Here is a 20,469-nt window from a genome sequence, read left to right as displayed (position 1 = left end):
TATTATTCTGATACAGTCTACTAGATTTCCTTGTGAGTATGATCTATATAAGCTTACCTGTGCATGATTAAAGTAAAAGCAATTCCAAATACCCCATGGAGGTTAATCCATAAAACCTTATGTATGAGTCATAATAGTAGACGCTTAGGTATGGAATTTGACTGTGATGTGGAAGTGGAATGTTTTTAATATTAATCAGTTTAATCAAGCAAGTGAATACACTTGGTCAAATTAAAATATACAATTATTTATTCACATAGAAACCAGTAAGTTTTAGGGTTCATAGCACAGAACTTCTTGTAAAAAAAAGAAAACAAGCTATGCCATATAGCTTCTTTACTGTCAGTAAAATAGCATCATTACAGTTAAACTTTAGATTACAATAAAATATTACAATAAAAAACAGATTACATTGGTTGGGGCACAATGTCATGAATGTAATGAGAAAATCCTTGTCATAAATTTTACCACATGGAAATACCAATAGATAACACCCATATTCTCCAACTAGAAATCAAGAATATTTGAGTAGATCTTGGCATAAAAGGCACAAAACACAAAGCAAAGCATGCTTGTGTCATTTGTTACAAAGAAGCACTGACATTTGTGCAACATGGAAAAACATCAGCATTTTTTCAGACTCTTCCAATATCACAGATACTTAGGGAACAGATCTTCCCCTTATGGCACTGTATCACTCCCAGTACTGATGGCAGTGATTACAAGAAAGAGGAGTACATAGAAGACAACACATCCATTCCCTTCCAGGAAATCTTACCTCAGGTATTGAGGAAGCTGCTGCTATAATATCATTAGCAGTAAATAAACACACTGCAGCCTTTTAGTACTAATACAACCACTGGAGCTAGTTCTTGTGGGAATTACGTAAGACTGGTAAGAATCTTAACAATACTGGAAACCCCTCATTAACACAGGTTCACCACTTGCATTTAAATGCATGATGCCTGCTCCATCTTTGCTTTAAATAAGCTTTTTAAAAAAACTCTGAGTCCTTGAAAGAAAGGACTCCCCAGAAGAGGATGCTGCCTGTTGCACAGAGGAATGGCTTTCCTGATTTTAAGGTGTTTCAGAAATACAGCTCAAACATCCATGGTATTTTCTTCTCTCATGGGCCATTTTCATACAAGCATCTTGTTAGCAGCCTGTCTGCTATATTTCTATAACAAGCCTATCTTCATCATCACTGCTAGTGTCGTCATACTCAACTCTGGTTTGCTTCCTCATCATCTCTAAACCTCTCTTCTTGTACGTCTTGCAAGGTGTTGCAGAATAAGTGTTAAACTCGGGGGACCTGAGATAAATTGGGGACTTCCTTAAGGCAGTAATAGCTGCTTCGTGTGGCCTTCCATAACTATTTGGCTGCAGGTGGGTTCCATTCTTGTCTGCCCTTCTCTGAAAGTCAAGGATTTTTTGAGAAAAGTTTGTCCGCTCTGTGTATTCTGTACTGGGTGATTTAGCTGTTGTGGCTGACTCGGGAGAAGACTCCACTTTTGAGCCAAAGAAACGTGAACATCCAGGCTGGGAACTGGGAGCTGAGTTTTCTTTTGGAGATGAGTATGTGTTTTCTTCAGCTGGAGGTTTCTCCCTTCCTGAGGCCTGGATCACTGAGTCTAATGTACCAACCCTTTGATTCTCTGACTCTACGTGTAGTACATTTTCCTGGGTTGTTTCTAGATGTAAAGAAAGAGGATCCGTAGTCTCTAAGTTTGTGCTGTCAGTTTGGTCACCTGTGCCTGTATTTGCAAAATCAGAAGGGCCAGACCAAGCAGAAGATTCCCTTGAGTCAGTCTGAAGGTTTGGCGGTGCCTCCCCTGGCACCGCGTGCTGAAGCACCAGTGATTGTGTCACTAAACAGCAGATTTCCACAGCCTGGCTGATGTGCTGGGTGGCTGTACTAACTGTGGGTGAACAGGAATGAGCTGTCACAGGTATTTCCAGAGGAGCTGTAAAGTTCTGAAAAGAGAAGTTTGTTCTTGTGTGTTCCCTGATTTGCCCAGAAATGTCCTGTAGAAATTAGGGGGGGAAAAATAAGTTTACATTTCAAATTTTCAGTCCAGAGCAACTCCATCCTTTATAAAAGTGCAATGATATCTAAGTTGACTACATCAGTAGAAGACATTTCTCTCTGCTATAATGCATATCAACTGAGTAATAATTATCATGGCAACCTTTACTTATGCAACTGTGATTGTATTTGCACTCTTTTTTCATTGCTGCAGACAAAGTTACTCATCCTTCTCTGGATGAGAAAACTTTTTTATTTCTCCCAGGGGAGAGGGTGGGAGGTGCAGTATTTTTTCCTCAGATGTTTTCTTCTTGGTTAGGGGACAGATCATGCTAATCATTTATAGATGATAGAGGTTAGGGGTTTTCATTAAGATATTTTAGTATACATATTGCAACTATTTTTGTGCAATGTAGGGGGAAAGGTTTTTTCATGAGTCTGTATGAAATATTACAAAGTCCAAGGTGTAGGAAAAATATTAGTTAAAAAACACTTTAAGGATTAGGTTCCTAAATATGATACTGCTTGTGCTACGTGGAGAACCAGTGCTCGTGCTACATGACAGCACTCTGGCTCAGTAGCTTTAGTTTTCAAGCGTAGCCAGCAGAAGCCTAGGAAAAAGTATGAGAATCAGGACAATAATTAAGAATGAATTAATATCTTTTCATTATATTTTAACCTTAAAAATACCCTTAACACATTTTTAAACAAAAACTATTATACAAAGTAGTTTCAAAATGAACTTTAAAACAGCTCAATATAATTCAAGTATAAATTACCAGTATCTTTTTTCTTTTAATAGGAAGTAATACAATAAAGCACAATACCTACTTTTTTATCCATTTTGTCTTTTTGCTTAACATGGTTTAGATTTTCAGTATAGGAAAATACTCCTGGGTTATTCTTTCCTTCTTTTTTCCTTCTGCAAAATGGCTTGTCTGAAGTGGAAAAAGATGTGTCTTTCTGCTCGTGTAGGTAATTTTCTATTGAAAAGAGGTTGCAGAAACTTTTACTTTCTTTTTTATTCTTCCATGTACTAGAACTTAGTAAATTTCTCATCATATCACTGAACTAACTTTTGTTTTTACTATTTTATGTATATTTTTTTGTAGTAAGCCTGATACATTTTGTCATTTACTGTGTATTTCTTTGGGTTTGAGTTTTTCATTAGCCACTGCTGTCCTGCAAAGTCACTGCTATTCACATCTGCTAAGAAAGAGCATGAGGTACTGCCCCTGCTCCCAAGACAGTTGTGGCATAAACAACATTTACATTAATGCCATTAATTAAATAGGGAGAGTGGTCATTGAAACACAGACAACAAGTCAACACACCAAACTCACTTCATGCTGCAAACATATAATCTTGTTTCAGAAACTGATAAAGATCCATCTTATAACTGCTTAGGATTCTAGTGGAAGGTTATTTTGAGCTATTTCTTTTTTAAATGCCGTTCTCATTGTCAAATTCCCATATGTAAGGATGTGTATGAAAACCATGGCATGTTCAGTTCTGAAAGTGAGATATTTGTGTTTTTACTCGCAGAGGTTCTGAAGGAAAAAAAAGTGGCTTTGCAGTTTCATGTGGAACAGGGGCATATGGGAGATACTGCTACCATTCATTCTCTTAAAACATCACCATTCAAAAACTATTCCAAATACTTACCTTGTTCCTTTGATTGAGGAGAATGGCATTTATACTTCCTGAAGTTACAGGGTTGTGATGAGTAGCCCTTTTTCAAAGAATCCAGGGCTCTATTGGGAAAACAGTGTCGCTTGCTGCGTTGGTTCAGCTGAGCGTGTCCATGGACGTGCCTCCCTCTGCACCTGCATGGCCAACAGCATTGAAAGGGTGAACAAAGATGAGCTATTTCAGAGCAGCCAGAGTAGAATAACATCACATCATCAGGTAAATTGAAGTCTAACAGCAGTTTGACACTGTGAGGGAGGTGTTTGTTTGTGTCGACTCAAAAAACATACAAGGATCTTAGGTGAGAGACCCACAATTATTTTATTAAATTTGTCCTCAGTAGGATTCATGAAATCCTTGGTTTACTAGGAAAAAAGGATTCAGGAGTAACAGATACTTTTTCCTATATCTGGAATTTTAAAACATCATACTTTATAAAGAATGGAATTGCAGAGGAATCACCTGAGACTGCAGAGTTGTTGGCTTTTTACTCTTCATTTCCCTTCCTGTGTGCTACCTATTCATCATTACTTATTTGATATAGCCAAAGAAATAAATTCTGAGACCACCAGGGAAAACAAAACAATAAAGAAAAAGAACAAAACACTCAAAAAACAAACCAGAAAAAACATCCTAGAAGAATGTCTCTGGACTAGGCAAGATTGACCTGTGTTTTCTACTTTTGTTCTTATGATCCTTCAAACCTCCAGTGCTGTTTGCCAAACTAGACACAGTAATTAAGTTACTGACACTGATTTGTCACAAGGGAGTCACTCTGCCTGATACAGTCATGAAATAAAATCAGAGGGAGGTATGCAGGCAGCATGTGTTCCTTATTGATGCCATTCATCAGACATCCTGCTGCCCCACACTCTTCAGAGATTAGAGGCTAAATCCTCCACTGATACCAACTCCCAGTGAACATGGAGAAACTGAGCTGGTTGATACACTGTGCCTTTGACAGCTTTATAAGCAAGGTCTTTCATTTAAACCAAATGATCCTTTAACCTACGGATGGTTTTGTTAGTTTGTGTTAGAAATTGGTATTTATTGTTCTGTGTTCTTTCATGAAAACAAGGTCAGGATATAGAGCTGAGAACAAAAGGGTCTTGCTTTTAGCTGTAATAGAATTCAAAACTGAAGTGGTTTTGTTCCCTCCAAATAAAAGTAAATGCTGGCAATTTTGACAGATAAGAATGATTTCTAAGGCAGACTCAACTTACCAGTCATCATCTTTCTTTGGTATATGTAAGTTTGCTTAGAAAAGTCTGTTCCTGATAGTAAACAACATATTGATATTTTTTGTAGTTTATCTTTGTGGAACTGCTGCAATGTAGGTGTAGCTCTTCCTGAGAGATTTATTTCTTACCCTTTGACAAGGTTGAATGACTTTTTATTTTCTGTGGATTTCTTACGTACCTTTTAGCAAAATTATGTCTGTATCTAGGGAAGCTGAAAACCATATTCCTTACCATTTGGGGGTGACTTTAATCTTTTTCTGTTTGTGGCTCCTCTTGAGTTTATTTGTTGAGATTTTTTCCTTTTTGCAAACTACTGTTTTCTTCTTTTGCTCTGAAATGTTTTTGAAAGCATCACCAGGAGCTGCTGAGCTGAACTGTTGAGGATACTGGGAAAAAAAAAAGTATTACACTTGTGACTTACATTAATCTATGCTGTTTTTAAATAGCACAACTCTGAATTTTTCCTAGAATTTTTGTGTTAGTTTTTTTCTAATTACTTTGGCCAGCTACTTTTATAAAATACAATTAAAACAACTCACTGCTTTTGTGGATCTTCTTCTTCCTATATAAAAAGTAAGCTTAGTCTTAAGAGAGCTGCTCTAGGGGCTTTACAGATAGAGTCGTCTATCTTCACTTACCTAAAAAGCAAAAGTTTTCAAGCCTTAAACAGGGTATAAATGCAATTTCATTTTGTTGACATTCTGCTGCATCTCAATGATGAGAAGTCTAGTGCACAGTCTGCCTTTAAGTCCAAGTAGCTTCTACTATAATAAAGTCTTGGTATTAGTGGTCTGCATAAGTTCCACTCTAATTCAAATACTAATTTAAAATTAAAACAGTGGAATACATATGGTGCTACAGAAAAATATAAGGGGAAAATCAAGGAACAGAAACACTCTTCTCACTAGAAAACATTCCTGCTGAAAACCCCAGGTAAAAGAAATTTAACTATCCACACAAAAGTAAGCATTTTTCATGCATCAAATGAAGATGTATCTTATCTTACAAAAACATAAGTTGTAAATTCTTTATCAACAAATGCCTTTCCTGAAGGAAACAGGATTATTATTACCTCCTGCATCTGTTGTCCTTTAGAAAAGGATGAAACCAGAGTTTCTAAACTCCCGTTTGTTAAGGTATATGCCACAGTCTTGCTAACATTTTTCATCTTGAAAATAGAAATATCGTATTTTGACAGTGGGCATTCATTGCTGCATCCCTTGGCCCAGGTGTGCACGGAGGAGTAGGCAGAGTCTGCATTCCCCTTCTGCTCAGCAGGCAGAGGAAGGCTTCTTGTTAAACAGCACCAAGTTAGTTGAGGTTCTGCATTTAGTGATGGGAAGGTGCTTTTCATGCTTGATACTGTTAAACTTCCAGAGTAGCAAGTCAGATCATTGTGGGGCAGTGCTGGGAATTCTTTACAGTGAGCAGTGAGAGTGTGGCAATAAAAAGTGCTGAAGGAATGGCAAAAAGAGGGGAGGTTGTCCGTTGGGCTCTGAGGGCGCTGTGTGTCCTGCAGCGCTGGTGACATGTCCTTAAGAATGCACCGACCTCCACCTCTGTCCCATCCCACAACTGCTGGCTCTGCACCCTTGCTGGAAGCTGATGTCATTATCAAGGAGTCACTTCCTGAGCAAAGATTTTGTGAAGTCTTCCTCTCTTCTTTGATGTCAGCTGGTATGAAAAAACCACTTGTATACACAGAAGTAAAGCATATTTTCTTCTTTGGGATCTGTGCAGAGGAAGCAGTTAGGCTCATCCACTTCTCTTCTGTTTGCTTTTGATAATTTAATTTATTTTTGTTCTGTTTGTTTTTCCAAGCATCTTTTATAATATCCTGCTGCCTGAAGTTTTGGTCATAAAAGGTGTTTTCTGCTGTGTTTGAGATATCTTTTGTTTCTGTTTCACTGGAATTGACTGGTGAACAAAATAATGGAGTTTTCCAGTTTGCATGTGCATTCCATCGTGGCCCTCCTTTATTGGCCTTTTGTGTCACTTCAGATTTTAAAGGGGACCAAACTAGATCGTTAGAATGAGAACCCAATGATCCACTGTTGGAAGAGCAGGGCAGGCTGGTTAAGGTGTCTGTCACAGCTGTGCAAGGTGTCATCTTCTGTTCTGATCTAAGTGACAGCAACAAATCTGAGGCTGTCTTGCCTTGTGGCAATTTAAGGATGTATTTTGGAGAAAAGGAATTTTGTTGTGGGACTGAAGTTAAATGACCACTTTGCAGGTGATTAATTTTAGAAGACACATCACCAGCATTGTCATCGGAAAGCGGTACTTCTGCTCCTGTTTTCTCAAGGCATGTTATGACATCTTTATCTGTTGCATTGTGCAAGGCAAAAGAATTGCAATCACTTCCCCTTAATTCAGGTCCTAAAAATCCCACATGTGAAGCTTTTGAGATACCTGCTGACTGCAAAAGGTTAACATCACTGTAATTAAGAGCTTTAGTGGGGAGTTTGATTGTCTTAATATATTCCACATTCTCAGTACCTCCAGTGGATTCATTAATTCCTGTGCTTAATTTTTGTTCCTCTGCTTTACTGGAGAATTTCACTGGTGCTGTGGAAAGACACTGGATGCTAGTGCAATAGACATGCTCTGCTTCATTTACGGCATTGTTTGTACTACTGGGACTAAGACAGGACTTTGAAATAATGTTTTGTGTCTTCTCCACTTCAAATTTCAGTTTTTTTCTTTCTGATGGTAAATTCTGGGATTTCCCTGCGGCTTCTCTGTTGTTGTTGCAATGGACCCACGGGGGTGTCAGGGCATGCTGGCCAGTTTCCTTATTCTGGCCATGGTTTCTGTAATTCTTTGAAGTGCTTTTACAATCTGATTCAAATGTACTGGATTCTTTCCCAGGACTTGGGTTTTCCCATTTGCTACTCTGTACTGGCAAGCAGTCACCACTCCTGTCAGAGTTCAGCTGACACTGAGTATTTTGAAGCCTGAGCTCACAACTGCTTGGAGCTGGTAATGTGCTGTTGCCACCTGTGTACTCATGTGTGTCACTGCCCCAGAGGTCCTGGGAAGCTTTGCTCATGACAGCACCTGCACGAGTGTTCACTGAATGTGATGTCTCCATCACACAGATTGCACTGTCTGCAGTTTTTTCAGAGGACACAGTCAGTAGAATATGATTACCTGTAGTGCAGGTTTCTGATTTAGCAGTGTTTAAACCTGTTGTCACAAGGGAGGAAGGACTGTCACTTTCAGAGCTCTTTCCATCTCGTTCCTCAGTAATTTCAGTACTGCTGACAGATTCCTTTGAATCACTACTGAAGCTTGTAATATCTGTAACCTTATTCCTCCTTTGTTTTATTTTCTTGGCACTTTGACTGCTTTTCATTTTTTGGTAGATTTTCTTAAATGTTTCATCTCCATACATTTGCCATTTTTCTTGAGAGAACATCTTTAACTTCCTTTGATTGTGTTTCTTATTTTTAGCACTGATTACTTCTCCAGCCCCAAGCTTTCTACTCCCTTGCAGTTCCTCCGGAGGAGGATGATGATCAACCACATTACTTAGTGGCAAATCATCCACTGCTGTTTGTCTGACTAGAGTTCGGGAATGGCTGTTAGGAAAATCCACTGAATTTGCAGCAAGATTGTTGCTAGGCAGCAAACCAGCAGTGCCTGTGTTTATAGACTGCTTAGTAAGAGAAAGTGGTTTAGAGCAACCTGCTTTGTCATGTACCATTCTTGTGCCCTCCACAAATGGCAGAGAGTTGCTCCGTGTAACAGGCACAGTGTCTGCCACTGTGGAGAACTGGGTGGGAACTGAATGAAAAAGCACTGGCTTGCATTTTTCTAGGGGTGCAAAGGTAGTTTTTGCTGGACAAAAAGAAAGATTCTTTTTCCTATTTACATCACAAGTTCTGATGTCAAAATGGAAAGAGTCTTTGTATGTATAAGGCATTGGCAGATCAATGCTTCCCTGTTTAGAAAGGACAGTTTTTCTGGGCCTAACATTGTCTAACTGGGTATCATCCACCACGCTTTTGTTATGAGAAATAAGTTTTGAAATGTGTTCTTCCAGCCTCTTTTTCTCTAGCATCAAGGCTGTAGCTTTCTCAGCTGCATCTGGCTTTGCACTGCTTCCGGAGGTACACCTTGGGCTGCTGAAGGCAGTTTCATTTTCCAGTTCTGTGCTGTGTTCACAGAGACTGTGCAATGGGCTGGATGATGCCATCTGTTGTTCTGTGCTATCAGAGCGTGACAGATACCCTGAGTCAGTGCTCTCACACTTCTTTAGCTTGCACTCAAATGGCTTGTAATCCCACTGTTTTTCTGAAGAGGTTGCTTGCTGCCTTTGCAACTGAATATGCTTATTGACAGTTGGAGTTCTTTGCTCCTGTATCTTCTTTCTCTGGCACTGACTATTTGGCAAAGCTCCTGGAGATGATGAAATTTGAGGTTCTCTTTCAGGAGCCCCCTGATTAGCCTTTGAACTAATGGACTGATTTGCTGTTTCTTGATTTTCTGAAGCAAGTGATGAATTGCTAGTTGCTGGCAGTGAAAGGTCATTAAGAAGTTTCTTAGTGTCTGTTCCAGCACTGGTCTCTGAACTCCCTTTTTTCGTCTGTATCCCCTTGTCTTCAGAGGAGCTACTAGGTAGTTTGCTGCCTTGATGTGATGCGATGCCCTCTGTCGATTTCTCATTTTGCTCTGAGATGCCACTGCTGTCAGAATCTGAGGGCAGCCTGGTATTGTTGACATGTGTTTGAGTTCTTCTGTGTTTATACAAATTGCTTTGAGTTTTAAACGCAATGCCACAAGCGGTGCATGGAAAGGGCCTCTCTCCTGTGTGAGAGCGAATGTGTTTCTCTAGGACACTTGGCTTCAAACAATCTCGTCCACAGTGTTTACAGATATATTTCCCAGCTTTTTTTGATTTTCCTGGGCTTCCAACAGGCACGTTTACACAAGAAGTTGGTGATGATAGAACTGGTAAAGTGCTCACAATATTCAGTGTTAGAGTTTGCCCAAGTTGTTTCTGAAAAACTGGCTGAGGCTGATCTGTGCCTTCTGAAGGAACAAGTGGATTCAGGATGAGAGGAATGTTACTGCTGTCTAGATTTACACAGCTTCTGCCAGTCACCAACTGACCATTTGGCTGGAAGCAGCCTGCCTGGACAGGCTGGTACAGTGGTATGGTAAGGGCTTTTAGATACACAGGTTGAGACAGTGCTTGTTCCTGTTGAGGAATCACTCTGCCTTGTCTGACATCTGGAGAACCCTTGGCGGGCTGACGAGCAGAGGTTGGAACTGGTCCCTCTACTAGTGCTACTGTAAAACCAGGCTGCTTCTGGGCCTCCATCTCCAAGGTTATCTGCCATATGCTCATCTATCTGTAAGGGAGGGGAAAAAAGAAGAAAAAGTAGAAATCTTCAGATAGCAAAATAAAATAAACATTTTTAACTGCTGGGTTGGGAAAGTTAGCCATGAAGGATATCACTAATCTTGTATACAAGCATTATACAGACAATAATGACTTAATTTTCCATTTAAATTGATTCCGCTCTCATTTCTTAGCTAGGAGTTAAAGTTCAGTACAGTGTAAAGAACATTGAACATTGCACTTTAAACCTACAATAAGTACCTAAATTATTAGGAAAAAATCTGAGTATCAGATTTGCAAGTGGAGGCTCTCAGCACCCCAAAAATAATACCATTTTAGTTTTTTGGAACCATATTCCCAATACATATTTGTACCATGTTTTTTAATTTAAAATCTAGCATTATTAAATGTTTATATAGAAAAACAGAACAATTCAGGTTAGAAGGGACCTCAGGAGGTCTCTAGTCAAACCCCTGCTGAAAGCAGAGTTAGCACTGAGGTCAGATGAGGTTGTTCAGGGTGTTATCCAGTCTGGTTTCAAAAACCGCTGAGGATAAAATGTGCACAGCTTCTTTGGGCAACCTGTTCTGCACACAGGACAGCACACATGGCTGCATATCCTGCATTTACCCATCACTTGTAACAGGCGATGCCAATTGAAATTTTGTGAACCAAATGAAACTGATGTCCTGTTTTACACATTCACATAAATATGTACAAACTAGAAAAGATGGTATCATAGGAAAATAGTTGGATAAATTAAGGCTGCCTTTTGTGTAGGCAAAATTAATTTTGGCTAATTAAAGGCAGTATTATGGCACACAGCTTATTTTTTGAATGCTTTCAATGCCAGATGAAAATATTTTGTAGACAGTTTTAGGAAAAGGTAACCTATTCTTACGAAATCTGTCCAAATATATTCAGGGTTGGTGCTGGTCCAGACTACTTTCTTATTTTAACTAAAATTGTCTTGTCTTTGTTCTTTCTTAAAAACAAACTAGGAAATTATCAAGATAAGCTAGTTGAAAATTACCTTTGTAAGAGCTGATACAGGCATCAGCATAACCTCTTGTAATTACAGTTTGGGTGAAAATTAGGTGTTCTGTGCATGTTTATTCAAATTCTCATTCAGCTACCCTCACATTTGCTGTTAGGAATGATTGTGCAAACAGTCATAAACCTCTCATTTGAAATAACATAATCAGTGACAAAATGTGAAATCTGCAATTTATTGCTTTGCTGCATAATCTTTAGTGGTGTTTCTGTACCTTCCTTGGATCATTTTAATAGGTAATCATTGCTAGGAAACAGTAAAAAACAATTAATCAAAACATTGTTTGAAATCTGGGCTGGTTCCATATGACACACGCACACTATGTTACCATTATTCAAAGCAAAATCTCTGTTGCTTGTAGTTACTGAGGATTTTGCAAATTATTCACATAAGGGGAAATGGCAACCTCAGTGTAATTGTTTCTGAGTATTCCTCAGGTACTATTTGAGCAGTTAATAAAGCTGGTAAGTTGATATAAAGTTAGATGGAGATCCATGTTCTGCTACTTCACAACTGAAAATGATAGTGTCACATGAAAAAAATGGGAAAATAATTTTCTATTAATAACCAAATGGAACAGGCTAAGGTCAATGAGTGATGTGCTCAGTAATAAATGTATTTAGCATCTTAATTAATAGACTAGGAATGCAGGTGGTTTTCATATTAAATGTATGCACCATTGGAACAGAAACATAAAGCAACCCTCTTGGTTATCAGCCTTCTGCAAAGGAAAAGGTTTTGCACATTAGGATGTTACCTTTAATCCCACAGATTATTTCATCCCTATATGTAGCTCACAATGCAACTTAAATACTTGTTTCCTTGAGCAACACAAACTAATATAGCAAGAACCTGGTACCTATTCCTCTGTGCTCCTCACTCAGCACCACTTCTGGAACTTCCGTTGCTGGCTGGTAACTTATGTTTCACAGCCAAGGCTCTTCCAGTTGCTCTCTGATCTACTTTGCTTATTACAAGAATTGGAACAGTGGAGGAAAAAACAACAATGCTGTTCCTGGGAGATATTCTCTGACTTTTCTTCTGCTCATGAGCAAGGCCGTTAGCATCTCAGCATGAATTAGATGCAGCAGCAAAACAGCTGATGAGCCACTGAAGGAACAGAGAAGCTTGCAACCAACTGCAGTGGACTCAGGGTTAGACAGCTTATGGGACAGGTTTCAGTGCCTGATGGGACTCACCATCTTCACCCAAAGATGTTACTGCGATAAAATCCCAGAAAACAACCTGCAAAATTAACTGACTGCACACAGCAATGTGTTTGAAGTTGCATTTTCTTTCTCATGAATTTTATAAATCAAACTCAGTTAGCAAACATAAACTATTCTTGTCCACTTCAGAGATTTCTACATGAAACTATCACTTAAGTGGCTTTGTAGTTTAGGTATTGACTATATCAATAAAACAATGTTAAAAGAATACGGCTTGTTAAAGGAATTAAATTATTATCCATATTCTGTGGGATAAAAGTGGATTTCTCTAATTTGCAGAGTGAGGTTATAGACCTTTTAATTCCATTTAATGTGGTTCTTAAGCTATATAGTTACCTTTCTTTGTATCAACTTAAACACAGCACAAAATAAAAACAGCAGCAAGTGCTAAGACACGAGCCAATGGTGCTCATAACCTAAGCAAGCAGTAGTTTTTCCAAATATGTGAAAATAAGGAAAAGTTGAGGGGGAAAAAATATCCTGCAGAGACAAGACCCAAAGAAGAAAAGTGAAGTCTGAATAACCATGTAGGTAGAACATCTAACAACCACATCAGACAAAGCAAGTCAGAGTATCTGTGCTCCTGCCTTCCCTGGACAGAAGTGTGCACTCCCTGCTGCCCCAGTGTTCTCCCCTGAGCACCCTCATACACATGCATAGCTGATGGGCCCTTCGAGTCCAGCCTATCAATGAGTAGAACTTGTGGTGGGCAGATATTTTAAATACAAATCCTGTAGTTCCTAAGTACCAGTCTCTCTGTGTAATTTCACTTACTCTGTTAAATTTCTGGAGGCCAAACTACAGTGTAATTCTGAGAATCATTTCAGTGCTCCAAAAAGTTCTACAAGAAAAGTGCTTGAATTATTACAGAGAATATAAAGGAACATTTTAACAAATGCTAAAAAATCTAAATGGTAATACATGATCTCATTACTTCTTAAGAGTTTAATAATACTTTTCTATGAGCTGTGGTAGTTTGCTACTTTTCTCAGCAAATAAAAGATATTTTCCTCCTAAGTGAAAATTCTGTCGCTTGTTTTCTACTGTGGCCAATCTGATCATAATTTCGCATCTGCTGTTTATATGCAAAAAAAAGCCACTATGTTTCTTTGCACATTGACAAAAAAAAAACTCATCTCAAACTCATTCTACTCCAAGGCTAATTCTGGGTAGTCCTTGCCTAAAATATTAAAACTTCCTTTTTTCATTATCCCCCCGGCTGTTACTGAGCATCCACCTGATGTTCTGAGCTCAACTTGTAACTTGTATCATCAAACTATTAGTATAAAAATTTATTCTAATTAGATAAGAAAAAAACCTGACTTCATCTACAGATATAATCTGTTAGTTTATTTTTGTAACCACACAGGAGCAGTTTTTCAATGTTCTGAACATGCGTAAGATACTAGACTATACAAGAAGTTCTGGCCCTTTTAAAAGCTTTTGGTGATCCCTACCTTAAAGATAATACCACAGAGAATACAGAAGTGGAATTCTCTATAGTCCGTAAATAATTGTAGCTTACATACCTTTTATTGAGCCAGGCATTTCAGCAAAAGGAGTCTCATTTCTGTCAATACTTGATGCACGCAGAAACGAGGACAAAGACTTCAAACAGATTAGAAGTAGGAAGTTGGGTTTTTTCTTTTTTTTTTTTTTTTTCTTTTTTTTTTTTACATTTGTGTCACAGTAACAACCTTCAGAAAACAGGAAGAGATGAAACAGAAGAAAATGAAGTAGCATTTCAGTCTCCTTTATCTTATTCATGTGGGAACCTATAAACAGAATCCTCTGTCTTCAAAATACAGGCATTTTTAACACTACATTCAGTTGTATCATTCAGTGAAATATACTGGCACAATGGCAGAAATTTTACACCCCTAAAGGTAATTTTCTTATAACTTTAAAGTAAAGATCTCTCTTAAAATGTGTTGGAAAAGAAGACATGCTATGTATGAAATGCTAAACTCATCCAGAGTGGATATTATCTACCAGCTTTTTCTGATGGTGCACTGCAGCAGGCTAGAAAGTAGTAACCAGGAGGAAAAATACTTCAAGAATGTAAAGAGTTTAAGTCATGTTCAACAAACCTCCCTAGAATTTGTGAAAAGCTGCAGGGAAAACAGGAAAGGGGACAGTCAAGAGAAGTGAAAAGATAATTTGAAGAGTTTAGATTTAGTTTGTGGGTTGACTTCACAAGAAGTCCTCAGATAAAGCAGTCAGGAGAGCCATGGTGTCCTGCTGGGGAGACAGCTGTTCTGTATGCAGACACTTGCTACTTCCTGCACTGCTATTAGACTAAGTAAAACCCAAACTGGAATATGCATTCCCTATAATGGTACAAAATCAGCATATCTGTCCTGTAAAAATTCCTTAGGAACACTGTATTTTGGAAGATGTAGCTTTGAATCTGGTTATAACTCACTGCAATGACCATCTGCCGAACTCAGAGAGCTGCAGCCTGTATCTCGTAAAGGGGGCAGTGGTGATATTGTAATATTATGATTGTTTGTCCAACAGCCACCTTAGTAGAAGTTCTTTTTGCAATTCAGATAATAGACTAATGAATGGAGGTGTCCATGGTTTTTCATTCTAGACAGCTTTATTGATCTTGTAGAGTTTTGCCTGTATTTGGATTGTTTTTAATTTATTTCTTGACCAAATTTTACTTAGCCTCTAATTCTGAAGGCAGAGAAATATTTCTGTCTTATTCTTCCTATCTTTCTTGCCTGTCATTTAGTTATTTGGGGGGAAAGGTCTTAACAGGGCCTCCTATTGTTGCTTAAAATCCTCCTAGTTTCTATTATACCTTGAAACACTCCCAGTAATTGGTAATGGCACTGCACATGCTTAAAGTCAGTGAATCTTGAGAACTACTTGACATTGTGAACTGCTTTACAATGACTCATGCTTCTGATCTACAGACTCATTCTGTCCACATGGATAAAAGTACATGCAGCCATTAGCTTCAGCTCTACTGGAAGGTACTTTCTTAAAGGAATGGATTCTTACATTTAAGTGACAGGTTTCAGGGCTTAGCAGAATCTTTGGAAGCTAAAATCTCTAAATCTCGAATAAGTGAGTCTGGAATTGGACTGAATGCACTGTATCCTATGATTCTTCCTGTTTATATATATTACTGTAGTGGCTAGAAGTTATTGGAATTGCACATCTAATACAGAGGGCATTAGTTCTATTTGAAATTATGTTATTTTTGTTTTCTTTTTTTACACAACCTATTTTTGGGTGTCATTTCCTAAGCTGGAATCTCTGTGCAAGATTACTATTTTCATTTAAGTTCAAAATATCATCCTGCTCTAAGAAACCCAATTCACTTCATTTGGCTCAATACACAGCATAATGTCTGGCTTAACTGTGTAGAATGATCAGCTTTCTGTCAGGGACTGCAGAGTAGGGGGTACATGGTGCTGTATTGCACTTCACTCTCAATTCATGTCTTAATCAGGATTTGAGGAGACAAACCCATATAACATTGGTATGCATTCTTAGGTTCCAAGAATCTGTAGAAAGGGCTCCTTCCCAGGGTCTAAAACCCTGTATCCTTTAAAGACACCTTCAGGGTTTTTGACAAAGATGTGATCAAGTGAAAGCAGCAATAAACTGCTTTGTATACTAATAAAGAAACAGATTTAAAAGATCCTATCAGCTAAATGTTTTAAAGTACTTCACAAACTTAAATGAACAGAAAGACTTATAGGATTGTTAACTGTTAATTTTTCTTATGATGACACTGATGCTGAGAATAGCACACAGCATCTTACTGTCAGCAGAAGATACAGCTACTGGAATTATCATTTCCAGGTGCTAGTCTCGTCTGAGGGCTAGTGCAAGGTGCCAGTGTCTGTGGAGAACTCTCTCGATGGACTAGACACAACTTCTACTTAAAGATTAGTATAATAATGTAATAGTGAACCTTGGGTCTGAAATACATTTTGTGCAGTTACTTTAAACACTACTTGTTTGATGGAAAGGTTTATGAGTGTACCCTAATTCTGGCACTTTCTAGACCTCAATTCAAACTAGGAAGATAGAACAGATAAGTTTCCTGATTAACCCAGAAATTACTGTTAATGTTATTTTACTTAAAAACTGTTTCTGCCTTTGCTCTTTTCTCATTTTGACTTCATACCTTGAACTGCCTCATAACAGAAGTACTGACTTCACCTTTTCACTTGTTCTTATGGGAGGGATTTGATCTTACAAGACTGCAAGTCCCACCAGCAGTGTGCAGGCTGCTTGTAACTTTGTTAATAAAGTCAAGAGCCTCAGTCCCCTGCAGAATTAGGATGAAAATGTGCAATTCCCCAGTCTCCTGAAACCCTTGTGATCTTTTAGTGATAACATTCCTTGCTCAAATTCTGCCTTTGCAAAATCTTGCCATTTGTTAAGAAGTCATTGTTCCTGAAGTTCTGCCTGATACATGTTATACGAGCATAAAGCAACTAGAAAATACGCTGCCTGAACACTGGAATTCTTGTACCATATCCTAGGGACAAATATTTTTTACACTGGTACTTCCACAATTGTGAAATATCAGAAATTGTTTTTTGGTTGTTTTTTGTTTGTTTGTTTGTTGTTTTTTGTGGTTTTTTTGGTAAATATTATACCAGAATAGAGCATTAAAACCTTTTAGGAAGAATTTGATCTGGAATACTTCTCCTTCATTCCAGAATAGCACTGTTTTGATCATTACTAAATACAGTTTTCTATCTTTCTGATTCTCCTTTTCTTGGCTATCCATAAACAAAAAAAAGGGCTTAAATCAGTAAGAACTTTATTAGCTAAAATATATATTAATAAGTGCATGTTGCTTTGGCCCTTTTGATCCCTTCCTACAATTTTTATTAGAATCTTTCCTACTCTACTTCTTATGCTGCTACTTTTCTCAGCTTTAGTTATAAGAAATGCTTTCTAGATTATTATGTGTCTTTATTTTAAATTTAGACCACTTCTTTCTAAAAAGAAACATATCTAACACATCTGTTGCTTTTGTAATGCTGTTGGTGGCATCAAAATAAAAATAACAGAATTTTTAGTGCTTACAAAAATCTAAAAATCTCAAAGGATTTCCATTCTTTTGTCCTTTCATGAAATTCACTCCTGTGCATTTCCCTTGTTAGGAAAGAGTTAACAACCTCCAGCCAGCAGTCTGCAATCAACAGGTTGCTCTAACAGAAAAAAATAATAACCCTAATCAATCTTTCAAAGTTTAGGAGGTTGGAATAAATGATGAAAAAACACTGATCCAAGCCCTCTTAAAAACAGAAGTGGGGCCAGTACTAAAATGCTTTGTGTTTTAGGAAAAAATCTTTCTCATTGCTAAGTGAAAGAACCATAACATAAAAAAAATTTGTCACTTTAAAATTTCTGTCTTACTATCTAGAATTTAATTATATCTCTGTCTATATAGAATGATAACAAAACACTTGCTAACCTTTAGGTGGCCAATTCACAGGCAGGTGGAGAGGTTCAGGTCTCTCTGGAATATCGTTGAAACAAAAGCTGCATCCTGTTTTCTTTTTTCAGTGTCTTTCTCTTCTCTTTTTTTTTTTTTTAAGCATTTGAAAATTGAAGGGTGGGTGGTGGGGTGTGTGCAAAGAGAGGAGGGGGTGAAGTCAGCCCACGCTTGGTGTAGGAAGAGTTTTAATGGCCGATGCTGGTAATGTGGTTTGCCTGCTACAGTGTCTGCACTACTGCAGCTCTGTGTGTGGGCGTAAAGAAATGACACGACTGGGTTTCAAACCATTACACTGAAGATTTGCAAACAGTTAAAAAAAACCCCAAAACCAACAATACACAACCCGATCAGGCAGAAATGAAAAATTATTACTTTTTTCTTTTATATTTTTCTACGGTATGAGGTGGGTTGTTTTGGTTTGGTTTTGACTTAAAAGATATAATCCAGTCAAGTTTCTTCCTCAGCCTCTAAATTAAAAATGTAAATTAACTATTTAGGAACATTTTGGATTTTACATAGTATGAAAATGTTATTATTTTTGCTGCTATTTTTAAATAACCTAGAAGAGCTTGTATTCCAAAAGACATCTGGATTTCCAGAGTAAAGGTGTTCAGAAGACACTTATATTTCTGCTTTGAACATGCTAGATAGGCACCCAAATGTTGGTAGCACCAAGCAGCGTGGTATGATAGACACAGCAAACACTCTACAACCACCCGTAGGAAATCCAACCCCTGAATATTCCCTTGAATATTCCACAGAACAGGGACAAGAAAAAAACAGACATCCTGTAGTAAAAAGTGGATATAAAGAAGACCAACAGGAATGAGACAGAGGGGCTGTTCTCTAGAAGATCATGGGAATGAGAGGCAAATGCTATTTAAGATAAATTATAAATGCTGGCACAAAAGAAGGTGGGTATAAAAGGTTATGACTACACTGCTATTGGGAGGGACAGGTGGAACAGGTTGAACACAGGAGAACACTTCTTCAACCACAGTTTTGACCACAAAGAGTGAAATGGGGAGAAAACAGTTTTAGAAAAGAGCTTGAAAACTTCAAGAGACCTTTATGACTTGGCTGCTTCATGATAAAGGAACTAGCACTTGGTAAATACCTTCTTGTACGTATGAGAGAAGACATCCAGCTTGAAAATCATGTGCTTGGATGCCAGGCACACGCATTCTTGGGTGTCATGGTTTAGGTGTGTATTTTTTCAAGTACTCAAATGAGGCCCAAACCAAACAGGATTTCTATGGTATTTGTTGTGCCGCTGGCAGGACAGAACAGGACAACTGGATACCCAGGCAAATGGGGGTGGGACAGAGACGAGACACTTGATGATGCCCGTATTGCTGCTTAGGGCACAGCATCACTGGCAGCTCCTCACCCCAGCTCCTGGCTGCAGTGTGAGGCAAGCAGCTGAGAGCTCCCAAGCTGAATGTGCAATCAGCAGAATTCAGGGAGTGAGTAAAGAGCAAGACTAGACTTGAGGGCTCCAGAACACTAATCCCAGCCTTTAACAAAGAATCTTATAGGGGTGCATAAACAACGAATCACACTAATAGCTGGTCAGCTCCAGGAAAATGCTGCCAGAGAAATGCCTGTGGCCTCAGCTGATACAGAAAAGTGCATGTTTAGAGAGAAAAGAAATATGGCTTCCAACAGGGTCACACACATTCATGCAGACTGAGTGCAGTTGTACCATGTGGTGTAGATTGCAAACTGAAATTCCTTAAATCAGTTCAGTAAAATTAGTAATTTTCCTAGCACTGTAATTTTGGGTATTGAAGTAAAAACCAGATTTTTACCTTTTTTATTATTTTGTCTTTCTCTAAACTCTAATTTAATCTCTCTGTACTGTCTGTTCAGTGAAGACATTTTTTGCCCGGTTACACCCTGTGCTTTATTACTGAGTAGTATCATTTAAATATTTTACTATAATTTGTGTCTTTTAAAAAAATACTAGTTAGAATTTTCTTGACCCAGTTTGAATAAGCATAGTAGCAAAATACATAAGTAGCCTGAAGCAGTAACTCTGAAAGGTAGATGTTGCTCATTTTTGTGTCAGTATGTCAGGAACAACTACATATATTGACTCTGTAGTCGTATTTCTAAGTCACTGCAGCGTTCATCTCTTCTGCCAGGGTACTGGCCACTTTGCTGCAGATTAAGTAACATGGAATGTCTAAATGCACCTAATCCTCCTGAGGACTAATCTCCATAAAGAATCACTACATAATATTACTATTGGTTATCAAAAAATAGCAGTATTTTTTATAGATGTGAACTCTTAAGTGTGAATGTACAGAAATCATGGCTGCCTACACAACTTTCATTTGGCCAAAGGCACCTTTCCACCATGGCACTAATGCATTGCCTAATGGTGCTTAACATGATA

The 20,469-nt window shown here is 38.1% G+C and overlaps 1 protein-coding gene across 3 annotated transcripts in view; it reads right to left on the bottom strand.

Moving 5' to 3' along the window:
• Positions 1 to 226: 226 nt before the first annotated feature.
• The window catches only part of ZNF831 (zinc finger protein 831), a 51,024-nt gene continuing 30,781 nt past the window's right edge, over positions 227 to 20,469 (bottom strand). The window contains exons 1-7 of one of the 3 annotated variants that reach the window (XM_051633050.1): positions 14,119 to 14,192; positions 13,364 to 13,430; positions 6,029 to 10,316; positions 5,188 to 5,342; positions 3,692 to 3,852; positions 2,858 to 3,009; positions 227 to 2,025 (exon numbers count right to left, since the gene is read on the bottom strand). In XM_051633050.1, the coding sequence (XP_051489010.1) occupies positions 1,171 to 2,025; positions 2,858 to 3,009; positions 3,692 to 3,852; positions 5,188 to 5,342; positions 6,029 to 10,312 (5,607 nt within the window). In that variant the 5' untranslated portion in view covers positions 10,313 to 10,316; positions 13,364 to 13,430; positions 14,119 to 14,192 and the 3' untranslated portion in view covers positions 227 to 1,170. Of the gene's footprint in view, positions 2,026 to 2,857; positions 3,010 to 3,691; positions 3,853 to 5,187; positions 5,343 to 6,028; positions 10,317 to 13,363; positions 13,431 to 14,118; positions 14,193 to 20,469 lie in introns of those variants that run through there. The other 2 variants (XM_051633049.1, XM_051633047.1) reach the window with 2 other exon arrangements.

This window comes from Apus apus, chromosome 15 (genome assembly GCF_020740795.1).
Source record: "Apus apus isolate bApuApu2 chromosome 15, bApuApu2.pri.cur, whole genome shotgun sequence".
Lineage (NCBI taxonomy): Eukaryota > Metazoa > Chordata > Aves > Apodiformes > Apodidae > Apus > Apus apus.
The sequence above is the reverse complement of the archived record's forward strand: the minus strand, read 5'-3'. Positions and strand labels throughout refer to the sequence as shown.